The sequence below is a fragment of the Polyodon spathula genome, chromosome 20 (assembly GCF_017654505.1).
Source record: "Polyodon spathula isolate WHYD16114869_AA chromosome 20, ASM1765450v1, whole genome shotgun sequence".
Lineage (NCBI taxonomy): Eukaryota > Metazoa > Chordata > Actinopteri > Acipenseriformes > Polyodontidae > Polyodon > Polyodon spathula.
Window position 1 is genome coordinate 20858584 of NC_054553.1, and position 19290 is coordinate 20877873.

Consider the following 19290-nt stretch of genomic DNA (forward strand, 5'->3'; position numbering starts at 1 on the left):
TCATACACACACTTGTACACAGATAGTTATTGACTCTGCTGAGGATGTGAGGTGTAGTGCAGATTGACTTGGCGGGGTTTGGTTGAGCTGTGGTTTGCTTTACTGTCCTATTTGCTGCACAGGCCTGCTGCAGTGCTTGAATCATGTCTCTGTTCTATGCACAGGGTGACAAAAAAGCTTAAAGTAACTCCCATTTTTATTTCTAGAAAATGTTGCACACATTCGCTTCTTCCTTTGTGAAAAACAAATGTACCGACTTCAATTAGAATCATTGGTCTCAAATGTAAGCTGTTAGACACGGAAGAACCAGGTCCACCAGCCGTGTCACTCCAGTAAATGGAAACACCTTCAGCAGCAGCCTTTGTGACAGGACTCTGTTTCTGAGACAGAGACTTGTGTAGCAGTCTCCTCTCCTCTCTCTCTCTCTCTCTCTCTCTCTCTCTCTCTCTCTCTCTCTCTCTCTCTCTCTCTCTCTCTCTCTCTCTCTCCTCTCTCTCTCTCTCTCTCTCTCTCTCTCTCTCTTCATCGATTTCACTCTGTCAAATTCAAATGTTCTTTATCAATATGACAAGTCAAACAGGCATTGCCAAAGTTAACGTAATAAATGTACAGAAATATTTAACAGTTTAATAAATAACAGTAATGCAGCACTGCTGATGAAATGCCTCTACTCTGTACTTTGAATGAGGTGTCAGGCTGCAGTATAGCTTTCATTTTTGAAAATAGCTAGTGACTACATTCTTCCACAGTTTACCTGACTTTATCTGAAACCGTGTCTATCCAGTTTGTTTACATGCTCTTAAAAGTATGATGTCTTTTCTGCCTTTTTCCTTAAAGCCACCTTGTCTCCATTCCCCAGTGCACTAAACAGACATGCTCCAAGTTCTGCTGCAGCTAAACTGGACTGTAATAGTGTGTGCAGTTTTCACAGCATGGCGTAGTCTTGCAAGGAGCTCACAATGATCTGTCTGTCTCTGTCCTGCTTTGCAGTTCCCGTACGCTGCCCCACCCCCTCAAGAACCAGTGAAGACACTCCGCAGCCTGATCAACATTCGTAAAGACACGCTGCGCCTCGTCAGGTAGGTCGCATAGCATTGACCACACCCACCTCTGTGTGAGACCCCTGGAGTCCAGGTCTAGCGATAAGAACCATTTCAATTAGCAATTATTGACTAAACATGTTTGAGCACAGAATGTAGTCTTATTTTTTTTGTGTTCCCAGTGTTTCAGATCCTACTACTTCACCTGGTAGGCTATTCCAGCATTTATAACTCTTTGGTAATTATTTTTTTTATAACTCACTTATGCCCTCTCATTCTTCTCTCTGCTAAATTTTGAAGTCTTGTCTTTGGTTAACTTTATCTGTACCATTTATGATTTTAAAGACTTCAGTCAAGTCCCCTCTCCCTTCTTTTTTCTAGACGAAAGATATTTAATTATTTTTACCTGTCCTCGTTGCTCGTGTCATTCAGTCCAGGGATCACCCTAGTTATCTGCTTCTGTACCATCTCCAGTGCAAGGATGTCTCTTTTGTAGTGAGGCGGTTTTGTCTTTTTTGTAGCATCATGTCTAACTCGCATTAATTGTGACTTCCTCCATAGTTAGGAAGTCTTTCTTGCTTGCACTCTATTTCAACCACACATGGTAATTTCTCTCTTCCACAGCTGTAATTTCAGCCCCCTATGCAGCTTCAGATAAGGTTTTGGCATGGAGAGAGTAAAATGTATTTTCAGGGGCTAAAATGCAGCATTACCTTGTGAGTAGTCTTGACAAGTAGTCTTGAAGTCGTGAGTAGTCTTGACAAGTACTGTACAATCTTTAATGGTAATGGGTAGGCATTAAAAAGAGCCTTCCATTTTAACTGCAGTGTTACTTTGAATTCCTGTACAACCACACGTGTGTTCTACAAGGTTCTTTATTTGCTCAGCGCTTTTTGTTCGAGGTATCACAGTGCTGCAAATTAATTACATTACATATATTTTAACGTTCAATTCTTATACTCAGTGATAATGTGCAAACTTCAATATAAAACCATACAGAAAAATAAAATTAGAGTTACAAAACAGTCTGTTTAATATTGTAGGGACCTTTTTTAAGCGGTTGCCTGTGACGATGGTTCCAGTTGGATTTGTAGCTGGACTGGAGTGTTTACGCTTCAACCTGTGTAGCTTTGAATTTTTCTTATTCTTACTGTGGTTGGCTGCAAAGACAACAGGGCTAATCAGAGATTGAATAATATCTGTTGGATTGTTTTTTTGTTTTGTTTACAGTCTCCTAGTAACTGAAGACATTGTATTCTGGGAGATGTAGTTGTTAGTGGAAGTTTTAGGGGAGGCAGACAAGCTGTGCAGCAGAATTGCTTTGTATTTTTTTTACGCATTCAGTTTAAATGTAGCACATATTTAAGATTTTTTAATACTAAGAACTGCAGGTATACGTAGCTTATCTGGACCGCTGCCCCTATAAATCTGATTCTGAATTTTTATAAACTCACAGTTGCCACAGCTTCAGAGAGGGTCAAGAAATGACAATTAAGCCAAGATATTTAAAACCTCCTCACATCTTTTCAGAAACAGACCCCTTTATTGAAAAATAAATTACTTTGTAAGCCTGGTAAATAACGATCTTTAAGAAACAGCAGCAGAGAATAAAATAAAATAAAATGCATATAAAAGGTATTTGTACAAGTAAGACCGTTATTTAAGTTCCCCATAGTAAACGCGTAGCAAAGTGTCATATCATAAGGCATAGTGAAAGCATGGTAAAGCATAGGTAATAATTGTGAAGCCCCGAGATGTATAGTAAAGCATTAAAAAAAAAACAAAAAAAAAACTGTCAAACCTTTTTAACTATAGTAAACGCTAGTACAACCATGGGAAAAGCGGGGGCAAAATGTGAGTTTACTGTGGGATTCCATAATTACTTCAATGTATGTGATGTAAAGTATCCCTTCAGTGTGTGCAGTGACAGCCCATTCACACAAGTGGTTGTACAGCAGTGTGTTCTTGGCTCCTCCCTCCTGTGTGCTGTTGTTCCAGTAGTACAGCAGTGTATTCATGGCTCCTCCCTCCTGTGTAATGGTGTTCCAGTAGTACAGCAGTGTATTCATGGCTCCTCCCTCCTGTGTGCTGGTGTTCCAGTAGTACAACAGTGTGTCCCTGGCTCCTCCCTCTTGTGTGCTGGTGTTCCAGTAGTACAGCAGTGTGTTCATGGCTCCTCACTCCTGTGTGCTGGTGTTCAAGTAGTACAGCAGTGTGTTCATGGCTCCTCCCTCCTGTGTGCTGGTGTTCCAGTAGTACAGCAGTGTGTTCATGGCTCCTCCCTCCTGTGTGCTGGTGTTCCAGGTGCAGTGAGGATGTGAAGGCTCCCCGGGAGGAGGTGGGGAAGGGGCGGCTCTGCTACAACGTGGAGTTCACCTTCGATGCTGATGCACAGGTGGCCATTACCATCTACTACCAGGCCATCGAAGAGCTCCAGAACGGAGTCCCAACGTAAGTAACTGGCCGAGGAGAAGCATTATCCTGGGGCCGCAGCCCGCAGAGTGCAGTAATTTCAGCTAGATAAGTGACAAGCTGAACAGAAGGTTCATTATTTAGCTGAAATGACCGCTGTGGAGGATGCTGTTTATATTTGATCAGGAGACTCTTCAAACATTCTGCCACTGCAAGAGACCAGTCAGGTTATCAGTGTTACTGCTTTTAGTTGCTTTAACCAAGCACTTTCGGAGTGAACCTGAATACTGCATTTTAGAATCTATCTTAGATTAATTCAAATCCAACGACAGAATGACCGGCACATTCCAGTGCACTGCGCAGCTAAGCTGTTTATTGTAATATTGTTTCAGGCCCGTGTTCTCGCTTGCTCTGTTGTAGGTACATCCCTCAGGACAATGCCGTTCAGTCAGAGACGGTGCACTTCAAACGAGGCGTGTGTCAGCAGTTCTGTCTGCCCTCTCACACTCTGAACCTGTCGGAGTGGAGCGAGGAGGAGGTGAAGGGGCTGGCAAGGGGACTAATACGGTTTAAGTATTTGGAGATAACAAAACACTTTGACACAGTTTCCACAGTGTACATCATTTTGTATGTCTCAAATGTTACCTACAATTACTTGAAGTAGGCTTTAAATGTATTTTGAATTTTGTCACCATTCCCTTACCTATTTTATAATGTATGTTACTACTACCCAGTTTGTAACAGACAAAATGTGTCTAACTTTATATGTACGCTATTTACAGTTCTAGACAAAATTTGTCTGTCGTAAAAAGTAGAACCTTTGAAAACATCTGTTTAAATCTTGTGCTGTAAAAAAACTTTCTTCAGTGTGCAGTACTGACTAAGAATTGCTAGTGGTAAGTTCTACTGTATAGAACCTGGTGTGCGATACTGTGTGTGAACCCTCTTTCTGTCTGTCTGCAGCTGATGTTCGACATGGACAAGGATGTGTACCCCATGGTAGTGCAGGCCGTGGTGGATGAGGGTGAAGGTAAGGGAGCGCTCGTCTGTCCTGGGTTCCTGCAGGCACACATGTAGTGGAGGCTATGCCTGGGTTACATACAGGCTGGCTTCATGGTGCAAATGGGCACTGGAATGAAACTAAGCCATGTTAGCATCACTGAAAAGGAATGGATGGCTAAGGTAAGTAACCTGTGCAGGGTGGGGTGGTGGAGGGGAGTGGTGTTGGGACACCAACACCATTGTCGAGTTTTCCTGAGGTGTCAATAGGAAAGTACACGTTACCTGGCAGTGGAAAAGCGCTGAAGGCTCTTCTATTGCACTGAAGCTAACATTTTTTATCGCATGCTAAATCAGTCTGTATTGATTGCAGATACATAGCGCTTCCTCCAGTTTCACCTGACGAAAATGCAGCAAAAACCAAGCTAACAAGACAAGCTATGGCAATGTAAAAGTGAATCATTAAACAGTTTTAGATACTTTTTTAAAATCTGTGATCTTTATTTGCTTTTATGCATTTTCATTTGCAAGTGAACTGTGACATTAGGGCCTTATCGAGCACTATATTCAGCAATTTCGAATACTGATTTTGGATACTGTTTTAATTCTGGAAACAGGTGTTGTTTTTTTAATTTCTTGGTAATTGCAGTTGCATTTTACACAGTTTTGTGCATGGGTAACATTTCATGACTTATTTACAGAGTACTCCCATCCCCTTCCCCAGTTCATAATCAGGTCCAGTCCCACATTGTGTTGCAAATCAGCTGCCCCCCGCTACAGTGTGTACTGTATTACTGTCCACGTGTCATCTCTTTTGGCAAGTGATATTTTCAGAATAATATCGTTCTGAATTAAAATACTACTTCTGTTGAAAATATAGTACTGTACCAACAAAACCAACTACAGTACATCTAAATGGAAGCCTACTTATTTCAAAACAAAGTCCTTTCAGCTATGCATTTTTGACATTGTATCTTTTTTGTTTTCCTGAAAAAACTAAATGGGCCAAAATGATATAATCACATATGCGTCACACTTGTTTAACTGTCACTGAAGTCAAAATGTTATATGGTTGGATATGTGAGTGTTGACTGTATATTAATCCTTCTGTTCTTGCCATTTTTGTAAATATCCCTAGTGTTATATATTACAATTCAGTTGTGTTAAAAACTAATATCCCAGTAAAGCAAAGTACCCACAAAATAAATGATAAAATAATGTAATACTCCTTACACAAGGTTTTGGCAATACTATTAACAGTCATTAATCTAAGGAGAGTCATTTGAATAGTCGCATGCTTTATCTTTTCTGTGTTGCAGAGCACGTAGGTCATTCCCATGTGTTGCTGGCCACGTTTGAGAAGGTAGGCTGAAGTTCCTGTGCTTTTAAGACTCAATGTATTCACTGAGGTTTTGTTGACTTTTGTGAAGCTCTCTGAATCCTGTCCAAACTAAGTACAACAGATGCACAAGTAACCAGCTCCGTGCAACACCTCAGTGGATGTAAGAAGTAGCACGTTTGTTCTGTGTGATATTTGCACTGTTGTTTATTGTCCAACAACCTCTTATATACCTTCTGTTTGATCTACCCAAATTGGGGTATGGCGTTTTATGCTGTGTCCCCCCATTTAACAGACAAATACAATGTAGTACATGTTGGATTTGCTGTATATAGGCCTAGCGGGTCAGTCTGAAAAATTTAAGAAAATGTCATTTGAGTCTGCTTAATATTTTAATGAAGTAAGTTCATACATAAAAAAACAGTATTTGAAATAAAAAATAACCATTAAATGAAAAACTAGTGAGCAAGGGAGAGAAACAGGCCCAAAGCCTCACAGTAGAGTGGGGTGGCTGCTTCTGTTGAGGCAAGCAGGTGGGTGAGGGAGAGACCGGCTAAACCATGACAGACTGAATGTATGGATGTGTCAGTAGAAAGCCTACTTTGTTAACTTACTTTGTTGAGTGTCGTGTGTCTTTGCAGCACATGGACGGGAGCTTCTGTGTGAAGCCATTGAAACAGAAGCAAGCGGTGAGTGTGCTCTTCTTCAAAGGGATGGCAGCCAATGAAATATCAGTCAATCTTACCTGTGTTCGCTATATAGGTCTAAATGTGCAGTTTGTAAAGAAGCACATGATATAGCAGTCCCTCGCTAATACAGACACTGTTATGCTATACATTCAGATATGCCAGACACAACGCATGTCCCCCAATAATAGTAAGTGTGACGCTCAGTCACTGAATTGCATGATCCAAAGAGACACCCTGGGGGGGGAAAAATGGCTATTATACTGACACCAAACACAGGATGATGATAAACAGAAGAACAGATACAAGCAGCCCAATCAATCAGTACAATTAAGAACATGATTAAAAGAGGGCTTACAAACATACTCGACAGAGTTTGAGCTGCGATCGATCGGTGGAAAAGGGTAGAAGCTTTCAGAAATACTGACAACTCCAGTGGATTGAAAAGCGAGATGTCGACTGCAATAAAGTTCTGAATTGCTTTTGCAAAGAAAGTCTGCCGTACCAACAGAAAGTATAAGGTAGGTGTGTTTAACATGCAGCCGCACATGCACTGTAAAATGTTCTATGTACATTTAAAAATGATTTGTTTCAGTAAAGTATGTGCCATGTATGTTAGGTACTGTATAGTATCATAATGTGTCAATGTGGCATCATGATCTGTTTGTGTTAATTGTGTACGAAGTAGGCCAAAATGCGCAAAAATCATTTAGTTTCAATTTAAAATAAACTTTAATTATTTTTGCTTTGTAATGTGTACACTGCAGCAGCATGGTTTATTTTATACCTAGGAAGTGCAAAGCAGTCTAAAAGCACGGCTTGCAAACAGATCTTTTTACCCTAATCTAGTAGCAGATGTTATGTTTGACAATTAAAATACATGTTTGCTAAAATATGTGTTTCTTTCAATACTTCAAATTTGGGACCTATATAATGAAAAAATGTGCATGGCAGAGAAAATTATTTATTTTGCTGCAGTACCTTGAAAGGTTTATTATACACTTTAATAGCCATCTTCCTGTTAACCAAAAGACAGAAGCCTGAGCAGGACTGACTCTAGGCCTCAGTTTGCACTCTTGTGGTCTTCAGTGCTGCAGGGAGTTTTTCACACTGTCTCTGGTTTTAAAGCAAGCCTAAAACATGGCTTGCATACAGAGACTTATTTAACCTAGAGTAGTACCAGAGTTCATGTAAAATAGATACAAAATACAGGTTTACTTTAACATGTGTTTCTTTCAAAACTGCACATTTGAGAGCTTTACAGTAAATTGACATTTATAGCTGGGAAAATGTCTATGGAGCTGTTTTGTTGCTACAGGGTTCATCATATGTGCCTTCTATTGACCTTTTCAGATGGTTAAAATGAGCTTTCTCCTATATACCTGTAGACTGTAAAAGTGGCTCTGACAGCACAGATCCCACTTTGTCTAGAGCTTTGCAGCGCCTGGTTGAAGTGCGATGGCAGTTCTGATCCCTGTCTCTCTGGCTCTGAATTCCCCCAGGTGGATGGAGTCAGCTACCTCCTTCAAGAGATCTACGGCATTGAGAACAAGTACAACACTCAGGAATCCAAGGTGTGGACAGGGAGGCGAGCAGGGAGGGAGGGGGAAGGAGGAGGCGAGGAGGGGTGGAGGAGGCAAGCAGGGAGGAGGGGTGGAGGAGGCGAGCAGGGAGGAGGGGTGGAGGAGGCGAGCAGGGAGGAGGGGTGGAGGAGGCGAGCAGGGAGGAGGAGGGGGTGGAGGAGGAGGAGGCGAGCAGGGAGGGGAAGAGGAGGAGAGCAGAAAGGGGGGAGGATGAGGGGAGGAGGAGAGCAGGAAGGGGGGAAGATGAGCCGAGCGGGGAGTAGAAGAGCAGCAGGGAGGAGGAGAGCAAGGAGGGGGAGGAGGATAGCAGGGAGGAAGGAGGAAGCGAGCAGGGCGGGAGAGGAGGAGGCGGAGCTTCGCTCGTCCCGCCCTCTCCTCCTCCGCTCGGGACTCTCCTCCTCCCTCCCCCCTCTCCGCTCGTCCTCTTCTCCTCCTCCCTCTCCTCCTACGTCCCCCGGCGTCCCTCCCTCCTCCTCCCCCATCCTCCCCACTCCCCCCCCCTCCGTCCCCCCTCCTACTCCACTTGTCCCTCCCCCCCACTCCTCTCCCCCGTCGTCCTCGTCCCCTCCCACCTCCCTCCTCCGCTCGTCCTTCCCATTCCACCTAAGTTCGTCCTCCCCCCTCTCTCTCCGTCCTCCGCTCGTATAAGGTGGATTCAAAGCAGGAGGGGGAGGAGAGGAGAGGCGAGCAGGGAGGGAGGGGGGAGGAGGTGAGCAGTGATTGAGGAGGAGGGGGCAAGCAGGAAGGGGGTAGGCGAGTGGGGTAGGAGGAGGCAAGCAGGGAGTGGGGGAGGAGGGGGCGAGCAGGGAGGTCTAGTGCATAGGTGCGATTATGGGGGGTCATTAGCGTTTAGAGCCGAGGGACTGGGAGGGAAGCGCTGTGGACTAGTTTTAAGAGCGGAGAGGTTTAACTTCATAATACGTAGGTATATAACTGACATTGCTTGTATTGTCAATAAGTGTTATGCAATGGGCTGAGCCCTGTCAAGCCCCTCTCAAACAGCAGCAGTAAAGGGCAGTAAAAGACCATGTTGCTGTGTCTCTCTCCAGGTGGCGGACGATGAGATCAGTGATAACAGTGCCGAGTGTGTAGTGTGCCTGTCGGACGTGCGGGACACACTCATCCTGCCCTGCCGACACCTCTGCCTCTGCAACACCTGCGCGGACACTCTGCGCTACCAGGCAAACTGCTGCCCCATCTGCCGACTGCGTAAGAAACGCTGCATTCCAGCAGCGCACTACCCACCTCCACAGCGCCACGCTCTTTCACTGCCTGATTCAACCATGATCGAGGATTTAACTAGATGCTTCATTCCAGCTGTGATATTTTTATTCCAATAAACTGCAAACTATTTCAAAATGATTGAGAAGAGCATTGCCGGCAGCTGCGGGACTCAATTTGTGTTGACACAGTTTAACTTCAAACAAGCTAAAAACCATGCTTGTTTGAGGGAACTGTCAGAAGACAACAAAAACAACAATCAGAGTGATTGCAAAAATGAGTGGATAATGGCATTGCTGTGGCATGGTACTAGGTAATAATGGAACTCCCAAGTCAATAACATATTACTGAAAGTGAGTTTCCTATTAATAAGGATCACGTACAGCAATGCCATTATCACTGTTATACTACACTTTTACAAGTTTATTTATTTATTTGCCTCTGCTTGTCTGAAATAGTCATTAGTCACCGAGTTATATTTTTGAGCGCAGGGCTTGAGCATCCTTGTGAAGTGTTTCATCAGTAAGCAGTGGATTTAGTTAGTGTCATATTTTCCGAGAGAATTAGAATCTGATGCACACGTCAGACTTGCATTTGCGCATCAAGTGCTTTTAGGTCATAGTTCTGTGCTTTTTCTAGTGTCTCCACATTTGAATGTATCGCCCTGGCGCTGTAAGTAGCTCCCACTGTTTTAATAGTTGAAGGCAGTGCGTTTAAAGAGGTGTGCCTCGTCTGTCCCCAGCATTCCGTGCCCTGCTGCAGATCCGTGCCATGCGGAAGAAGACGAGCCCACTGTCTCCATCGGGGTTTAACCCCATCATCGCCTCGCACAACTCCGACTCGGAGGAGCACTCGGTAAGCAGGGCCTCCACAGAACCACGGCCTGACTCCTCAATCTACCTTCTGTACAGATTAACCATACAGTTTAAAAGTGACATCATCTATGTGTTCTTAGTATTTCACCTACTACCTAATTGTGTGATTTATTTACATACCTTGTATAATATTATAGGAACAATTCAATAATTGATCATTTAATGTTTATGTGGGTTGATTAGTTCTCTTACTAACAATATTTAATTGACGTGTTACAAAGATCGAGGATTTACTGTGATCACACATTCACGCACAGACACAGGGAATGGGTAATCAATAGTAGTATTTTATTAAGTACATAAATAATAAACACAAATCAGAAAAGACATAAAGTAAATCTCTTAGTCTCTAAGCACAAAAATAGTTCCAAAGATCTCACTACAGTCATGCTTGACTAGCAGGCAATTCAAATATGACACCGCCTGTCTCCTCACACAACAGCAGCAGCAAGCAAGCAAGCAAGCAAGCAAGCAGGCTGTGATGTAGTAGCTTGCTTACACACACACGCACACGCCCACATCCAAGCACACAGCCTCAACTTAAATGATGCAGACAATTTTAGAATATATCGCATTAAGCTTATTAATGGTATGTAGATAAAGTATATGGCAAGTTTACTTTTAAATAAATTATTCATACAACAATATGGGGTAGATTATATATAGTTACTTGATCAAGTTTCACTAAAAGTTATTTCACATGCAAAGTGTGCAAACTTAATAATTGACAGTTCAGTTCTATGTTAATGTGTTACGATTTAATTAATTTAGTTCCATAAAAGGAAAATGCAACTTGAATTATATTCAACGGTTCCTTGAAGCTTAGACTTTTGGTCTGCTGGTTTAGAAACTCAATCTGTTGAAGTGTCCAGTACAAAACTCTCCTCTCCGCAATCAAGTCTTCAATCCCACTTTGGATCAGACTCGGCAACAAAGCTTTCAATTCTCGCTAGAATCAACAAACAACAAAGTCTTCAGTCCACGGTAGATCCACAACAGTGCCCGTCTGCTCTGTCCTCTTCTCTGAATCTTTAGCTACGCCGGTAGCTGGGCACAGTTTCTTCTGGATACTGTGGTTTTAGATGTACAGCAGACCCCGACTGGTTTGCCTGATAACAGTCGCTGTAAGTTTTATGGCAGTCTTCTAGCCGGGCCTTAGTCTTGTTGCTTGTGGTACTTGACTCACTTGCAGCTTGCTTCCTCGTCTTGGGTCCATTTTCAGGCAGAGTCCCGGAGTTGCAGCTTTGCTTCGCAGAGTGACAGCACCTTGTTTAGCATTTGATGTGGAGCGCTAAATGTTGAATTTCACTTGGATGTTTATAGTCTTTTTCACTCTGCTGCGTAGCTACTTTTATGAGATCATTTGTGTATATTACCTCTTCAACTCCAAGTCCTTTGATGTATTATTGTCCTTTTCCACTGGGACATCACTAGTTTGTCTTCCTTGCGTCAAAACGATTGATGTGTGAATATCTATACATAATTCAACTGTGCACTCAGCCTAATCCAAGCTATAGGGCACCTTTACCAGATGCGCCGCTCAGGAGCCCACTCTAAACACGGTTCATAACTGAGTTCAACAACCGAGTTTGAAACCTACACGGAGGTAGTCTCGGCTGTCAACATAACTGTGTTAGATCAACTGGTTTAACTGCAGTGTGGATGTGACCCGTCTTCGAGTCTGGTTACACAGTATCCTCCGATATCCCCTAGTGCTTTGCGGTAGTACATTGCCATAATCCCCTGATTACATGAGACGAGAATAAAGAAAAGACTAGCCCGAATTAAAGTACTGCAGGATGTATTTATGTCACATTCCATTGGTACAGTCAGATATGCTAATCACTTTCTCATAGCTCCTCCGTTCTACTCTTGTGTTCAATGAAAATCAACAACAACATTTACGGGGTGGGGGGGGGGTTGGAAGAAATAAGAACATGTATACATTAATACATTAAAGTGGTTTCTAGGGTACAGTCATCCAGCAAAGTGTTTTTTCAGCAGCTGGGTTAAACTAACTGTTTCATTACGGCAATCTGGGCGCTCTAACACTGTTGGGCTAGGTTCAGGTAAAAAATCTGAACGATTTTTTTTTTTTTTTGCTCTAATGTGGACAGGGCCTTAGAAGACTGCCTCAGCGACTGCTGCTTTTTAAACTTGAACATAATTCTGACAGCTTTCGTCCCTTTAAGATTTCTCCAATAATATGTACAGTTTGTCCTTAAGTGAAATTGACGATCGTTTAGCGCTGGGCATGATAATACTGCAGAAATTACAGTAATTAAGGGCAAGGTCAAGTTCAAACAGCAAGAAGTTGGCCTAGGAGTACGCAACATGCGCAGCACAGACCACTGTGTGCCATCCCTCTGCGTGCGTAATAACAGGAAGTATGCACTATTAGAGTATGTACTAAAAGGAGAATTTAAACGGGATTTAATACGATTTTGTTCGGTTCCATGATACTGGTTATATCCCAGGTACGTTGTAAATGGGTTTGACTGTACTTTTTTTTTTTTTTAATTAGTTTTCATTTGCTAAATCACTGTTGCACATTGCTAGTGTTCATATCTGAAATTCCAGAAGCAGCCCCCAGAAAAGGACATTCCTTACTAAAGCCTGGTAAATAACATTGCAGTAGTTGCCAAGGTCATGGAAAAGTCAAGTGTTCCTCTGTGTGTTTCAGGCCTCAGAGCACATCCCTCCTGGGTACGAGGCAGTGTCCTTGCTGGAGGCTCTGAATGGCCCCCTGTCCCCCTCTCTCTCCGCCCCTCCTCTGCACAGCCTGGCGGACGGGCACGTCTCAGGGGCCCTGCCCTCCTACACTAGCGAGGGCCACGGCCTGCCAGCCCATTCCCTCTCCCCCCATGACAGCCAGGACCTCAAGATGAAGAAGGGCAAGTGAGTCTCTCCTCTCCCTCACCTTTTGGCAGGACAACTTCTCGAACTCTGTAGAGTTCACACAAATTGGTTTAAAAATTTAAGGTTTGTGAAAGAAGGGGATATTTTAAAATCTTTGTTAATATTTATTTCCATTTCTATAGCGCCTTTAGCCAAGGCACTTTACAAGTTTAAACAAAACAAAAATGGATGAAAAAAGAATAAGTTTTTTGGGCTAGGGTGGGGAGACAGATTAGATGCTTAAGAAAGCAGAGGGCCAGAAGCTAGGACAGGGTCATAACAGGAGGTCAGAGGCCACAAGTATCAGTAGGATGGGCTAGGGAGAAGGGATGCATTTTGAGGGAGGAGCAGAAACTACGCAATGTGGGTGATTTGATACGTGGGAGTCTATTCCAATGAAGGGGAGCAAGAAGGGAAAAGGAACAGAAACAGGATTGGGCACAGGGCAACGGTGGGAGAGAGGAACAATAGTGATTGGGCGCGTAAGGGACGTGGAGGAACATAGTACGTGATCAGTGCAGCCAGATAAGGTGGGGCAAGACCATGGAGAGATTTATACACAAGGGTAAGGAATTTGAACAGGCAACGATAATAGACAGGGAGCCAGTGTAGCTGGAGGAAGAGAGGGGAGGTGTGGAAGGAGAGGGAGAGGTTGAATATCATACGGGCAGAGGCGTTTTTAATTTGTTGCAGTGGTGTAAAAGCATAAGAGGGAAGGCCAAGGAGGAGGGAGTTACAATAGTCGAGGCGGGTGAAAATGAGAGAGTGGACTAGGAGTTTGGTGCAGAGAAGGAGATGGAGGGGTAAGGAGGGATTGATGAGGAGGTATTGGCTCGCTATCGAAATTGCATAGCAACCAAGCAAGCTGATATATGGGCGGCAAGGTCAGGGGTAAAGGAGGGGAATGAAAAGAAAATCTGGGTGTCATCAGCAAAGAAATATATTCCTCATCTATGAGCCTGGCGTAATTGCAGTTAAAGGGATGGGGGTCAGGACTTGATTGAGAATAGGATTGACTGTTCATGAACCCAGATTAGCCAGTTGTTATGGGAACACAACAGTTTTACTGGGGAGACCAACTGCTGTGGAATTCAGCAGGTCCATATCCCAGAATTCCTCAGTCCCGCCTGAAGATGACGACGAGAAGTCCTGCAGTGAATCAGAGATGAGGGCATGTCGCAGGAAGATCCTAGATGACCAACCAGAGGTAAGAACCAGGATCCCAGCCCTAACTTTACATTCTAACAGTACATCTAACATTTACATATTTCATGAACCTTGGTTAGGACATTCTTTAAGTTGTTGTGAGTATCAGAAGCTGTGGATGTTTGAGGGAGCCTGTTCAGCGGCCGTACTGATGTAAATAAGTACCTTCCTGAGCAGAGTTTGTATCAGTTTGCAAATCTCTTTGCAAACCCGCTGTGATTTTTGGTCGGGTCCCTTTTGGGTTACTGGATGATGAAGACCTAATCCTTTTGAGATATTTGTTTCATACACTGTACATAGCTGCATTCTGTGATTCCTTAGTTTACAGGGCAATACAATGTACCGCTATAGCCAAAAGTTTTGCATTACTTTTTTAGAATTTTAGGATTGAGACATTAATTTAAAAAATATGAACATAATTTAGATATTTTGTTAGCAACATGTAATCTAATAAACTACTAAATAACATTGCAAAACTCTACCTGAAGCCATAAGAGTAGTACCGTATTTCATGTTACATGTCACAGTTTTCAATTTGTCAGTTTTTCGTGAAGTATATGGAAAACTACAGAGCGGTATGTAATTCAGTATGTTAACATTATTTAACAGGTTTCAACTTTATGAAGCAAAATGTATTAATTCTACAGGGTGATGTTAAATGTGGCCATAGCTGCACATGTCCCATTCCTGACTGGTTTAGGCAGTGCTTACCAGCATGTGTGCTGCCGGATGCTGTCCAGCTCAGACTGTGTAGGGCCAATGGGTGTTGTTTCCAGGAAACCCAGTGGATATGCTCACTGTTTGCAATGGAACAGAGAGGGGAACAGGGTTAGGGCACAAACATTTATTTAATTGAAAACAGGATCGAACCTCATTGATTTTTTGTGTTGGTTACAAACTCCTCGGGCCAGCAGGGAGGTTGAGAGAGCTCAGTCCCTGTAGGATTCTTATAATCCTGGATACAAAAAACTCTACTCAGTCCTGAAAACTGCTGGAAAAACATGATCAAACTGCAAAAGTAGACTTTTCAGATCAGAAGTTTGACATTAGAAGCATATCACTGTATAACAGAAAGTTGAGTTGAGTTTTTAAAAATGTGTATGATTTGGAGGACAAGCCCTGCAGGTGTCCTTTTGAACTCCCCAGGCACCTGGCCAGTAGGGTCTGCGGTAGCGTGGTGAGGAGAAACAGCCCCTGCCTCCCTGACCCACCCATGGCTCTCCATGCACACCAAGCGGCCGTGCCTTTACCAGCGAAGTCAGAATTGACTATTGAGATGGTACAGTGTCTGCACAATGCAACAAAGCAGGTCCTGACTGGTGGTGTTGATTCGAGGAAGGACCTGCTGTGACTCGGTGCTGACATGAAGCTGTTCTGTGTTGTCAGGATTGTGGAGTCACTCCTGAGAGTGAGAACCTCACCCTGTCCTCCTCGGGAGCCATCGACCAATCCTGTTGCACTGGCACCCCTCTCTCCTCCACCATCACCTCCCCGGAAGGTAAGGGGCTGTTTGAGTTCATTACTGCTGCTAATGAAAGACGTTAGTCCGGTGGATGTGTTTTATTAATATACTAGAAAGCCCATTAGGTTATCTTTACTTTGTTTATTATATTACATCTCACAGAATGGAATTAGTTTAGTTGTAGCTTTAGTCCCCCACTCTCTCTCCTTGGTCAGACTGCTTGGTCAGTGTTGGTCTTCAAGAGTAGGTTGTAGTTATGGATGTGGCTATGAGTCTTGGTGAACCTGAACATTTAAAAAATGGTGTAATAATAGAACCAGGCCAGAATTGGCAGCTAAATAACAGCAGTAGCTTAGATTATTAATTACCACTCATATTAAATATTCCAGCTAAAAACTCTTTCAGCTCCTTCCAAAAGTTGAATTTCTGAAGTGAGGTGGTTTTAGGAATGACCACTAGTGGTGTGCAGCTGTAGTTTCTGACTCCTCTGCAGCAATGACAACTGTGAGTTAGTAAATGGAAAACCTCTTTACAAAATTAGTTTTACAATAGAAAATGCTGGATACCACAGAGCAAAATATTACAGTAATTATAGCTCACAGAAATAACATACATCGTCTCCGCTATGCAAATCCACTTATTTTACAGGTCTCAAATGTACAGTTTTGTAAGAAACATGCTTTTGTGAAATTTCTTCTTGAAACGTGGCATCTGATTGTACACTAGGCTTAAATCTCATTTTGCAAGTCGTGCTTTTAGATTGCTTTACACTTCTTGGGTGAAAGTGTCAGAACCCTTTCACTGGCTTCATTCCTGTCAATAACCAATCAACTGCTTCCCTTATTGATTGCCATGCTTTCAGTCAGTAACATACTTTGACCCAGAAGACACAGCTCCAAGGAAGTAAAGCAGTAACAGACTTCCTGGGAAGTGAGACAAGCACATTGAGAACTATCTTTTACCTAGTGTAGATGTTAAAATGAAAATACATGTGTGTATAACCTATTGTAGCTAATGTAAGTGCAAAATGGGAAAGATTTATAGAATTATCTTGTTATCTACAATTCATTTAAAGAGTTAATAAATTTAATGTTATGGAAATAAGCTGTGGTGAAATGACCTAGGAGGTGCATGTAACAGATATCTTGTGAAAACAGACATGGAAACTTCCACTAACCTAATATAGTACTAGACATGCTTTAAAGTGAAAATACATATGACACCTATGTAGGTAATGCACATGCAGAATAGGATTTCTGGAATTCTTTTTGTTAGTTACAACCACTTTAACACAGCTTCTGGGGATGAGGTCTCTGGCAGGTTATCAGATGAAAACTAGTGTTGAGTTATGTGGCTGGATGCTGAGGCAGTCCCTGTCATTCCCCTCCCTCAGAGCCTGTGAGCAGCAGCCTGGCTCAGTCCGTGATGTCCATGGCCTCCTCTCGGAGCCGGCAGTCTCAGCTCAGCACCGACACCATCTCCTCCATGTCAGGATCCTACATGGCTGGGGGGGCTGATGGGGAGGGGGAACCCCCTGACACCCCCGTGGAGAGCCAGGGCCCCTCGCAGGAGGGAACGGTGAGCGGGGAGGGAAGGGTGGTGGGTGGGCTGTGTTTGATTTATAATAGAATTACTATCCTCCGCAGAGGTCATTACCTGTGGACAAATGACCTTTTTGTGCCCTGTTCTTCAGCTCAGGACACCTAGCTGTCCCCATGTTCAGTTATCTAGCAGGGGATGACCGCTGCTTTGAAGATTAACGTTGATTTGTTGTTGCTCTGTAAGAGTGTACTTGTCATTGTTTCTGATATCTCTCTGAAAGCCCGGTCTTGTTTCTGTGGTAGGAAACTCCTTTGGAGACTCAGGAAACCAACTTCATAGCAATCGATGCTGAGGAACAGGACTCTGAGGTAACCGCACCTGGAGCACAGGCTCAAAGCCCTTCCTTGCACACTCAACGGACCCTCTGGTCTGCTTTCTTCCTTTCTTTTCCCTGTGCTGGTGATGCATATCCCTGGCAGGGGGATATAGTGGAGGTGGGCATAGGGATGTAAATCTTTAGAGTTTTATGTATGTTTAGAGAACTGCTAAACCAAGTAAGATGATATTTGAACATTAGAGAGAGACCAGGAGAGAGACTGGAACTCCCTCTGCTTGCCATTCCATCCTGGGCCTCTCTACAGCAGAGACTGACTGTTGTGTTGCATTGTGTTTGTGACAGGCTAATAAATGAGGTTTTCAGTGGGTAAGCTGCAGTAGTTGCTTGCAACCCAATATTTGTGTGTAGTTCAGGTAAGACAAAGGGGTGGGGCTAGTCTCCATGGCAATGCGGAAAGGCAGGGGCACTCTAGAGGTGCACCTGCAGTAAAGGAAGCAGGACACTGAAACTCACGGACACCATGTTTTTGTTTGTTTCTAGGGAAATGATGTCACTGAAGAGGAGTGTCCATCGCCCACTCAGGAGGAGGGTAACTAAGAATTTAAATTTGTGTTTACAACAGCGAGCAAAGCAGCAGGCTGTACTGCAACACACATAATACAATACAGGGCAGGCTGTACTGCAACACACACAATACAATACAGGGCAGGTTGTACTGTACACAAGCAATACAATACAGGGCAGTACAATTTCAAGAGTGCTTCAGGCTTGCTCTGTACAGTAAACGGCTGCAACAATGGGCTGGCTAGCAGACCAAACACACCCTGGGGTTAATCTGTTAATATGTTATTTTAGGTAAAAAGACTGCTTGTTTTGTTAGAATTGCATTGAGGCAGGTGTAGGGCCTAACTACGTATAAAGTTCTACCACTATTCAGAATTAGAACCCTCCTGTGCCTAGCACTCCGTTTCTTTATGTGCTGCACAGGAAGAGACTTTATTGTGTGGTGGTGGGAATGTGAAAATAAAGTAGTCTGTAAAACAGTTAATGAGAGGGAATCTCAATTAATACATCTTTAAACGGGGAAACTTCACAAGCTGATCATCTTATAATAACCTCCCATGTGTGAGTAAAATCTCTCTTGAATAATTAGCAGTTGCATTTTTGGCTCTGTCTGTGTATCCTCATGCTTCGTTTCCACCTCTGTCAGGTGCAATAGAGTCGATTGCCCACAATGCAAGTCCAATGCATTCCCTGCGTGTAGCTGAGGCTAGTCCAACAGCTAAAGTATTGGTTGCTTTTGGATTTTCTCCTCCAGGTTCATACAGTATATGTATAGGTGAATGATGTCATTTCTAATTCTGGCTTCACTAGAACGAGTCTGAACAGGACCGGCGCCTCTCATACACAATGTGATTTAGCATCTCTCTCCACACTCCCAATCAATGCAGTAATGCAGTAATAGTATTATTGTCACTGCAGTAAGAGAGAGTGAAGCAGGAACATGAGCTCTCTGAGCTTGGCAACACAAAACATCAGCACAAAATTCATTTTTTGTTTGACTCTACCAAGAGGTGCAAACCGTGGACTGGATTTCCTGTTACGGGTTGGACTGCACTTTCATTTTAAGTTAACTATCCCAATTTAATGAAAATAAATCTAATTAAAGCCAAAGGAAAATATGAACTGG

The 19290-nt window shown here is 43.2% G+C and overlaps 1 protein-coding gene across 7 annotated transcripts in view; it reads left to right on the forward strand.

Annotated features, from left to right (window-relative positions):
• LOC121295570 (E3 ubiquitin ligase RNF157-like) overlaps nt 1-19290 on the forward strand; it is a 46885-nt gene that overhangs the window by 17406 nt on the left and 10189 nt on the right. For 6 of the 7 annotated variants that reach the window (XR_005946944.1, XR_005946945.1, XR_005946946.1 and 3 more), the window contains exons 3-17: nt 991-1079; nt 3345-3491; nt 3873-3990; nt 4416-4482; nt 5771-5814; nt 6432-6479; nt 7979-8050; nt 9109-9268; nt 10023-10135; nt 12839-13053; nt 14149-14260; nt 15646-15757; nt 17115-17299; nt 17566-17631; nt 18141-18189. Coding sequence is in view for 4 of the 7 variants with exons in the window: in XM_041220355.1 (XP_041076289.1) it covers nt 991-1079; nt 3345-3491; nt 3873-3990; nt 4416-4482; nt 5771-5814; nt 6432-6479; nt 7979-8050; nt 9109-9268; nt 10023-10135; nt 12839-13053; nt 14149-14260; nt 15646-15757; nt 17115-17299; nt 17566-17631; nt 18141-18189 (1597 nt within the window). In the remaining 3 variants the exon portion in view is untranslated. The remainder of the gene's footprint in view (nt 1-990; nt 1080-3344; nt 3492-3872; nt 3991-4415; nt 4483-5770; nt 5815-6431; nt 6480-7978; nt 8051-9108; nt 9269-10022; nt 10136-12838; nt 13054-14148; nt 14261-15645; nt 15758-17114; nt 17300-17565; nt 17632-18140; nt 18190-19290) is intronic. The other variant, XM_041220356.1, reaches the window with a different exon arrangement.